The sequence below is a fragment of the Myodes glareolus genome, chromosome X, assembly GCF_982192425.1.
Source record: "Myodes glareolus chromosome X, mMyoGla1.1, whole genome shotgun sequence".
Lineage (NCBI taxonomy): Eukaryota > Metazoa > Chordata > Mammalia > Rodentia > Cricetidae > Myodes > Myodes glareolus.
The window spans coordinates 29,237,131-29,247,305 of NC_142053.1; the positions used below are offsets into that span (position 1 = coordinate 29,237,131).

The 10,175-nt window shown below is 43.6% G+C and overlaps 1 protein-coding gene across 1 annotated transcript; it reads right to left on the reverse strand.

Annotated features, from left to right (window-relative positions):
* Positions 1 to 7,552: 7,552 nt before the first annotated feature.
* LOC146889298 (retinal homeobox protein Rx2-like) lies at positions 7,553 to 10,173 on the reverse strand. Its single transcript, XM_087903004.1, has 3 exons — positions 9,659 to 10,173; positions 8,740 to 8,785; positions 7,553 to 7,783 (listed from the first exon to the last, which is right to left on the reverse strand). Exons 1-3 carry the CDS (start codon positions 10,069 to 10,071, stop codon positions 7,727 to 7,729), a joined length of 516 nt encoding a protein of 171 aa, XP_087759130.1. The 5' UTR covers positions 10,072 to 10,173; the 3' UTR covers positions 7,553 to 7,726.
* Between the last annotated feature and the right edge of the window lie 2 nt (positions 10,174 to 10,175).

Here is a 10,175-nt window from a genome sequence, read left to right on the forward strand (position 1 = left end):
TTTGTGGATCACACAAGTCCCAGGAGTGTTCTTGACAGGCACCTAGGAGGCTGCAGCAGAACGTGAAGCTAGGGAAGTACTGCCCATGAATGCTGCTGAGGCAGAGCCTTCCCTTGTTCTGTCAGGGAGATGTGACAGCTATGTGTTCCAGTGACCACTATGTGTTCCAGTGACCACTATGTGTTCCAGTGACCACTATGTGTTCCAGTGACCAGTATGTGTTCCAGTGACCAGTGTCTGTTCCAGTGACCACTATGTGTTCCAGTGACCAGTGTGTGTTCCAGTGACCCCTGTGTGTTCCAGTGACCACTATGTGTTCCAGTGACCAGTGTGTGTTCCAGTGACCACTACGTGCTCCAATGACCACTATATGTTCCAGTGACGGTTATATGTTCCAGTGTCCACTATATGTTCCAGTGACCACTATGTGTTCCAGTGGCTGCTATGTGTTCCAGTCCCTCACGTGCTCTGAGCTGCCTTCTGTACAAATTGTAATAAAACACATCCTTTTTGTGGAGGGCACACACAGTTGTAAATGGATACACCGTGGTTTGTTGCTAATATAAGGAGAGAGAGAGGGATGTCCTGGCCAGTATGGGCGACAAACTTCTGGCCACACCAGAAGAGCCCATCTCCCAAATGCTCCTGGAGAATGAAGATGTTCTTGGCCTCCACCAGAGTCTTCATGTCAAGGTTGTCCTTGGTGGGATGGGAATGCTTGTTTCTCAGTATTGACTTCTGGTTCTTCCTAAGTTTAGCTCTCCTGTTGTTAAACCAGACCTGAACTCAGAGGGAGAGTGTTGTTAGACCACTATTAACAGTTCCTAAAATATTAAATAGTTTCTTAAGTTTAGTTCAAAGGTTTTCTCTACTAGGAGCTTCTTTATCCCAGAGACACATGTTTTGAGCATATATTTCAGTGTTTCATAATGTCTGGCAAATCAGGTTTCAGTCTAAGAATATTGACATGTAATTTTCTATCTTTAGAGATGTGAACTCCAATATTCAGAGAAATAAAGGATTTGTCTTCTACCCAATTTCTGGCAATCTCAGAATCTTTAATGTAATACCCTTTCTGTGAGCTAGCATAATGAAAAAGGATTTTAAGTATTTAAGGTCCAAAATTAGCCAATGGAACCTCTGTTTTGCCAAGAAGAAACAAGCTCCAAGTGGAGTGGCTTTGGTGCTCAACATTCACTCGGGAATAGATTGGTGCTGTCAGTAGCAGTCATGTCTCATATAAACAGAACCCTAAGTTATTGAAATGCCATGTAGTATAGATCCTTGAAGATTACCTATCTAGACAGAATATAATCTCTATGAATCTAAAGAACCTAATTGATCTAACTGTATGTACAATAAGCATGAACAACTATTGACCTATAATAATTAATACCTGTCAACATTCAGACATCCAGGGTCTTTTGAGTGTTTGATGATGTGCATTTTCCTGCAAAGATAAGAGCAGAACCCTGCCCTAACCCTTATGAGCTTTGCTTACCACCTTTATGATTGTCCTCATTGTGGATATGGCATCATTTCTCTGTTTCAAGAGGTTTCTACTTTTCAAAGCAAATCTTTATTAATTTTGATGGTATCCATAATTTTTCTTCTCCTGTGGAAACAATAGAGAATACACCAGTTAGGACTTGACCATAATTCTAAATTTCTTTAGGTCTCCATGATATTATCAGCACCTCAACCAGCAAGAAGCATCCTGGAATACTAAGCCCACATTCCCAAAAACTAGACGATGGATATTTCCTTTTGATAAAAAAAAGGGGGGAAGTGATGTGGAAGAATTGTCTGTATTTTATCAATTGCATTTTCAATAATTGCTGATTGTTGGCTGGTAACCAGGCAGGAAGTATAGGAAGGAAAACCAGACAGGAAGAACAGGCTGAGAAATGAGAACAGAAGAATTCTAGGAAGGAGGAAGCCTATTGCTACCAGTCCTTCCCAGATCACCGAAGAGGTAGAATGTGACCTGCTCTGCTGAAAAATGTACTGAGCCATGTGGCTAACATAGATAAGAATAATGGGGTAATATAAGATACAAGAGCTAATAAGAAGCTTGAGCTAATGGGCCAATCAATTTATAACCTATGGAGACCTTTCTGTGACTTTCTTTGGGGACTTACTGGCTGTGGGAACTGGGCAGGACATAAACCCCAACAAGCCCGCCCTCATGTTACAAATCCAGAAGAGGGCGCCCAATGACTATTTTACACTATTTTGAAGGTAATTTTTTTTAAAATTTTTGCTATTTTCTCATTAACCTCCTTTTCTCTCTCAAGATTTTTTTTTTTTTTCATTTACGGTCCAGATTGTATCATGGACTGACAGACCTGGTTTTAAGTGGTTTGATGAGATGCAATCAACAAGAGAAGCACCGTTACACAAAGAGTCCTGCAAATCTGACTCTTGTTCACAAGTTCAACACAGACTGCTCTTCCTCCTTCATAGTTGTGCTAAAAGACTACTGGCAGACTAAGGAACTCAATAGCCCCTTTCAGGGTGGTGCAGGCATGGTTTCCATTGACATCTCAATGGAGCCAACAAGATCCCTTCCAAAAGAGAAATGAATAGAGAGAGTGTGCGACCACTACTCGAAGCCTTGGTCACTGGATCAAAGATCCTTCATTTGGATTTTGATGGTTTCTTGGAGATCTGCTCAAGGGTTGAGCTTTGTTTCTTTCCCTCCAGGCTGGTGTTACATTCTTCAGAGCAGGCATCTGGTGAGAGGTTTTACAGACACATACTGCCCATACCTGCCAGAGACAGGCAAGGAATTCAGTAGACAGGGAAAATAGCAAACAGACCCCAAAGCCTGGGAAAGAAAACGGTGAGGAGGCAGTTCCCTGGGAATTGAGGATTTGGAAAAATGGAAAGCTCTATGCATGTTCAGGACATGTGCACAGAAAACACACTAGAGGGACCCGAGGTTTCTACCACTGGCAGGCAGAGAGCTATGTCTAAACATGAAGTGAGAGACTTGGCCAACAGATTTGAGTAAACAGGACAAAACAATGCTCTGCCGAAGGGAGAGAGGAGACTCAGATGTCAAAGGAGAAATATATTGCAAATAGAATAAAGAAAAAAATGCCCTTTGCATTTAGTTCTTGAAGTGGAACGAAAGATGTCCTAGTATCAGGGAAGTATGTAAGTCAGAGATAAAGTAAGAGATAAAGATGTTACAATTGACTGAAGTGTAGACTAGTTTATAAGGTTAATGCAGCACATGAATTGCTCCAGCACTCCCCTGACCAAGTGAAAATCCACTCTAAACACTCAGGAAAAAGGAAAAGATAAACCTCTTTAATAGCACACTTCTGGTTCTGCCTAATGCCCAAAGAGAAACAAGCCTTCACCGGAATAAAAATTCCAGTTTAAAAGGAAGCCTTAGGCTTAGAACATTTCATGTATGTTGTCACCTTTACCATCTCTTTCAGGTCACACTATGAACAATTTAAACAGAGACAGGAGACCGTTTGGACAATTAGAGAGATTTGCACAGAGAAAATATTGTTGAGATAACATTTTTAAAAAACTTTCTAATTGATTCTTTGTGGATTTCACATCATGCAGTAAATTATTCCCAATCCCATTAAATCTTCCTTTCCCTTTGTCTCTGCCCTCTGCCCTTGCAACCTCCCCGTCCCCTAATCTCCTCATGGAAGCTGCAGTGTGACAGTGAGTCACACAGTATACCCTTTAGTCCACACATCTTGACTTGTGAGTGTTCATTGCAATGAGTCATTTGTCTGGTGTGAGGCCCCTGGTTTCTGCTCCACCATCGATGATGGGACCTCACTGGGACTCCTTTTGGATGTCCTGTCATTGTCCTGTGTTGTGGAGATCCTGCAGCTTTGAGATCTGCAAGTTTAACCCCTTTACATGCTCCAGCAGATCGTAGAGGGGTGGATGATGGGGTGGACCAACTCAGAGCTCTGGTTCTGATCAGGTTTGGTCAATCTGGCAGCTTTCCCTCATCTTCATTACCAGGGCAGGCTCCCTAGCATTGCCCCCTTCTAGCTCAGCTAATGCAGCAGGCAACAGGGTGGGGCTGGTTCTCCTGTTCTCACACCCGAGCAGGGCAGCTCACCCATGCACACACCACTAGGGCAAGCACTCCCATTCTCACGTCCTTGGGGCCAGTGGCAAGGGGTGAGGAGAAGAGAGGGCATCTATTCCTCATCCACTCCACCACCTGGCAGATGGCGGTGCTCAGCTATCATGCTCTTGTGACCTCAGGGCCAGCTCGCCTGCACCTGGCCTGAGAGGGTCAGCTCTACTGTATTGTCCAGGTGAGGTGCAGGGCCCACATTCCCAAAGGCTGCACCTGGAGAGGGGCAGGGCCAGCTCTCTTGGTCTCAGGACCCCAGGGCCAGCTCTCCTGCCTGTAGAAGGTAGTGAGAGAAGAGGGGCAAGGGGGACATCTCTCCTTCTCTCATGTGCTGCATGACAGGGGAGTAGGACCCGCTCTGCCACACTCATACCCTCTGGCTGGCTTACCCACGTTGTCCCCTCCCCATCAACAGTTGTCTTGATGACTTTGTAAGCACACCAGGGTTGTTCTCCTCAAATACTCGTACCCAGGGTCATCATGCACTCCTAGTAGGATTATGTCCTCCTGAGAAGAGATCCAGGACCTGATTGATGGCAGACCAGGACTTACTGACTGCTGTTACCTGCTGCCACCCCCTTAAAGCTGCCATGCACAGGCATGCTTTTTGATATGGGAATGGGTCTGATAGCTGGTTGGAAATGAAGGTTGGCCTGTTTTGTTTTGTTTTGTTTTGTCATGGGAAATAGAGCCTAACTGGAGAAATCTTTGTGAAGAATTCCTAACACTAAAATTTTTTGTTCTTTTTGTTTTTTGAGACGGGTTTCTCTATGCAGTTGACCCTGCTCTGTAGACCAGGCTGGCCTCGAATTCACAGAGATCCTCCTGCCTCTGCCTCCTGAGTGCTGGGATTAAAGGCATGCACTGCCTTCCCTGGCTAGCAGAATCAGTTTTTAGGCATACAAAATTTTTCCTCCCATGGTTCTAACAGGTCGAATCACTGTTTTCCTCAGCCTTGAGTTATATTCTAGGCGGTGACCCTTTACCTAAATGTTCCTGTGTCTAACTGAGTATTTCCTAATCAAGTTTATTAGTTTATCCTTCATTACAGAGGTTCTCAATCTTCCTAATGCTGTGATCCTTTAATACAGTTCCTCATGTTGTGACGACCAAAAAATAAAATTATTTTGTTGCTATTTCATAAGTATAATTTTGCTACTGTTATTATTTGTAATGTAAATAACTGATATGCAGGATATCCAGAATTGTGACTCACAGGTTGAGAAGAATTGCTTTATAATATCAATTTGTCACTCCTGACTTCTTCTATATTAGGGTAAGAATCATAAAAGTATGTGCAGTGAATAGCACAATGTCAAATGATATGTAACAATCTGACAAAATTGAAAAAAATGTCGTTTTAGAATAGATGTTGGGAATTTTAATTCTTACCTCAATAATAGAACATTTATTAAGAAGATCAACAAAGAAGCAGACAAACCAAACAACATTATTAACCAACCAGACCTAAAAGATAGGTATATACAGGAGCTCACTCACTGACAGCAAGATATATATATATATATATATATATATATATATATATATATATATATATGTGTGTGTGTGTGTGTGTGTGTGTGTGTGTTTGTGTGTGTGTGTTTGTGTCTGTGTCTCTGTGTGTGTATGTATGTATATATAAGGTGGTTTGAGAATGTCCCCACAGGCTTATTTATTGGATGCTTGATTGCCAGTTGATGGAACTGTTTGGAAAGGTTAAGAAGGTGTGGCTTTGTTGGAGGTGTATCCCTGGGGTCAAGCTTCGAGGTTTCAAAACCCACACCATTTTTAGTTAACTCTATTTTACTTCATGCTCAAGTGAATCTCTGAGTGATCCCAGAACCACAACATTTTGTTCAATTTTAACATGTTAGCTTCTAGTTTCCTTATTACATTTTCTTTTATTATTACTCCTTAGAAGACTGTATGTTTGTATACATTATACTTATAATATATGCAATTGCTTTATTGATTCTTTGGGAATTTCACAACATGCATCCCAATATACCCCAGTCCCTCTATATCCTCCCTTTACCCCTGTGGTGTCCCTCCCGGAAAAGAAAATTTTAAAAAACACCAAACCTACCAACCAACCAAACATGCAAACAAAAATCCCCACTTCACTCTTCCATCTTTTGTGCTGCTCCAATTATTTTAGTGGCCTTGGGACCCGTGGTGTGACATGCAGTAAACCTTTGTGTCCAATCAGACCCACACGAAAACTTTCATTGTGATGAGTCATTGGTCTGGTTAAAGGTCTCTGGTATCTGGACCCTGACAGAAACTCCTCTCCACTATCCCGCAGCTGCCCCAAGTTGGGGAGATCCTGCAGAACCAGTCCCTTCACATGTGCCAGCAGGTCCTAGATGGGCAGATGCTATGGTGGGCCAACTCAAAGCCCTGATATTGCCCTGGGAGGTAGGTAACCTGGTCAGTATTGGTCCTCAAGCCGCCCCCTCAGGTCATCAGTGGAGCCAGCTCTCCTACACCAATTCCATCAGGGCCAGCTGTTGCATGTCTGTGTTGAGGGGTGGGGTCATCTCTCCTGAGTGCAGGGACCAGGCCTCCATGTCTGGGCCACTGGGACCAGCTCGGCCGTGAGTGTCAGGGTCAGTTCTCTTGCCACAGTGTCTAGCATGGTTCAGGGACAACTTTGCCAGGGCTAGTGAAGGGCAGGGCTGGCTCAGCACGGCCCTTGGCTTTCATCATGCATGACCTTCTATGGAAACATAGACCAGAGACATCATCACAAATCTCAGCTGCACCAGGACCACAGATCCAGACATGGCCTTGTGCATCGTCTCTGGCTCAGATGTCATCATGGCAGTTGTGGCAGCCTAGGTCATCCAGATCTGTATGGCCCCAGCAGCAGCATGGCTCTCCACCACACATTTGCTCATCACAGTGACCCTCTCTGCCCATGAATGTCTTCAGCCGGTCCAGGCTGGCCTGTGGGCGTTGTCCACCCACCTGGGCTTTTTCTTTTTCGAATGTATCCAGATGGGATACAAGGGGAATGTATCCAGATGGGAGGGTAAGTGGGGAGGAACTGGGAGGAGTAGGGGGAAGGGAAACCATAACCAGGATATGACAAAAAAAAATCTATTTTCATTATGAGGAAAAAATGGTACAATCCCCCAAGTAAAATGCATTCAAACCATCAATATCATCTGTGCCAGCTTCTCCTGAGATTTCTTGTTTGCAAGATTACTTCTGAATCTCTTGCTCAAAGGATGAAGTGAGCCTGAATCTAGAAGGCTTATGTGACCCACTGTCTCCCAATCACCACATATTGGGAATATTCATCTTTGCAAGCAACACTCATGACTTAGAAATGATACCCCATGAAACTAGACTTTGTCATTCTGTTTAAATGGAATTTCCTGAAGAGTGTACCTCATAGCCTACAAAATACCAGAAAGTATGTGGAGGTTATGTTTTTATTGTTAACAAGAGTGTTCAATATTAGTTAAGCTTAACAATGGGCACATGTGTCACCAATTAGCCATTTGGCTCCTGAACGAAGGATGATGCCTTTCTAGGAAGAATCTTCTTCTATGTCTCTAAGTATAATGATGTCTTCAACTGGAGGTGTGTTTTCTACCGGACGAGTGTTTTCTTCTTCCTTTCTTTGGCTCTTCGGTTGGCAAACCACACCTAAAATCAGAGGGAGACAAGACTGTTTTAGCATTGGCTTCCACCCTCAGAGCCAAGAGAAAAAAGTCACTTTAAGGCATCTAACATGGAACTTCCTACTCAGCTCACAAAAGCAAGCCCCGGGTGTGTGTAACCCTCTGCAAACAGGGTTTTGCAGAGGATTTTGTCTTTTTTCCCGCAGTATAAACACTTCACTGGGGACTTCCACCCATGATAAATCTGACCAGCATATTCTTTCATGTTATACAAAGTTCTCCAGCATCAGGATGAAGAATACTATCTCTGCTTCAGTGAGACTTCCAGAATCCTTCCCTGCACAATATTAATCTTCGTGTTTTAAGTGTTGTTCTTCCATACCTATCAGTCCGTACCTCGTCTCAACCCTAATATAATTTTGGCAATGTGTTTGGCCAGACACAACACAGAATGCCAGAAAAATTGACACTAAGGGATGCCCCTATGTATTACCATCATCCAAAGATATGATCATTTTTTTCTTTATGCGGTGTAATACTTTTAACCTGATATTGCAGAAACAAAACAGAAAGACGGGAACAATCAAAGAGTTAGAGGGAGAAGGAGTATTTCAGTAGGAGGCCAAGTGTCTGACCAGCTGAGGGTCAAGAATTGCATCACAGTGAACAACATATGTATGAAGGTTGCCCACCTAGAGATGATGTCCCTTTCATGTAGAGTTATTTCAATTTATGTCAAAATAGAGTTAAAGACAGCTAAGTTTGTCAGGTTCTGTATTCACAGCACTTGGGGGACTGGAGGCAAAAGAACCCCGAGTTCTAGGACAGCAAGGGTTACATAGAGAAACCCTGTGCCAAAAATCAAACATTCAAAGACGGAAAAATGAAATCCATTCATTTAAAAGTGCCTAGGTTAAGGCTAGCTAACCCTAAAGAAGGCCATAGATTGTCTGTCCAATTGCTGTGTTTGTATTCACTGACCTTCAGTTTGTCTTCAGGCACGTTCAGAGCTCTCGCAAGTTCTTCCCTGTGTAAAGACAACCATGGATGTTTATCATGCAGTTTTACATGCAACAAAATGTCATACATGAATTCTATGCCTTTTACAATATTACCATCCTGTACCCTCAGACTCGGTATTAACTTTCATTCTCAGAGGCAGTCTTACTTTTGATATGTCTTAATTTCCTGCAAAAGTTTCTAAACAACAAAGGCAACTAATTTTAACAAACTTCAAAAATTAAAAATAAATGTCAAAGTCTATGCTGAGCTAAGTATGCTAATTTAAAAACAGCACTAGGGGTCAGGCTGTGGTGGGATACCTTTAATTTCAGCACTTGGGAGGCAGAGGCAGGCAGATGTCTATGAGTTAGAGGCCAGCCAGGTATAGAAGAGCTAGTTCCAGTATAGGCTCTAAAAGCTACAGAGAAACCCTGTCTCCAAAACAAAACAATGCAAAACAAAACAAAACCAACCCAGCACAAGCAGAGGGGAAAGAGAACCCAAAAGGAATTGATGGTTAGGTACACTGTCCCTGAAAAGATGAGGAGACTACTGGTGGGGAGGTCACCAAACACAGTATAAACTCCTAGCACTCATGAACTTGATGCTAGTAAGTTGTTTGGGCCCACTAAACTCTGTTCTCTATATTTCACAGAAATTAAAATATGACTCGGAATGAGAGGTGTGGACTAGGGACACTTGCTTCACGCCAGCACTACATGTTGTTACTGAGCTCAGCCCCCACACAGGGCACCCTCCCGTACCCACCACCAAAGGAGAAGACCCCTGTGACTTGGAGATGGGCGATAGGGAATATAGGGCCTTGAAGCGCAAAAGGACACCTCAACATGAGCCAGAGGCCAGGGAAGGTGGGGAGGTCTTGGTCCAAGCCACATACCTGGCAGCCAAATCTGGGTACTGGGATTTTTTAAAGACTCTTTCCATTTTCTGGATCTGGCGCCTTGTGAAACGGAAATGGTTTTGAGGACCCTGGTGCCTCTGAGGAATCCTTGCCACACCAGCCGCTGAGGTGTTCAGATCTTCCGGGTCAAGCTCCAAAGAACATTCCGGGTGGCCACTGCTTTCTCCCACGTTGGCATCACTTTCCTCAGAGTCCCTCTCGCTATCCTGGCCCTGGATGCTGTCATAGAGTCTGATATATGGGAGGCCTATGCGGCCTCCACTATGGCCACCAACTGCTTCGATGGCTCCGGCTGAGGAGGAGGCCACAACCCTGTCCTCATACACTATTTCCTCCTCATAATTTTGCGTAGTATAATGTTGAAACTCATAATAAAGCCTCTTGGCCATGACTACAACTGTGAGCCACAGACAGACTGGGGTCCCGGGAATGACGAAACTCGAGTTCCAGAATTTAGGCACTGCTACAGACAAAACAATGAGAGGAAGGAAGC

Bases quoted from the DNA above. Each gene is read 5' to 3' on its own strand.
- LOC146889298 (XM_087903004.1), bottom strand. From the start codon at position 10,071: ATGGCCAAGAGGCTTTATTATGAGTTTCAACATTATACTACGCAAAAT. The intron at 8,786-9,658 runs GTATGTGGCTTG...GTCTTTACACAG, and splicing joins TACCCAGATTTGGCTGCCAG to GGAAGAACTTGCGAGAGCTC. The intron at 7,784-8,739 runs GTCAGTGAATAC...CTCTGATTTTAG, and splicing joins TGCCTGAAGACAAACTGAAG to GTGTGGTTTGCCAACCGAAG.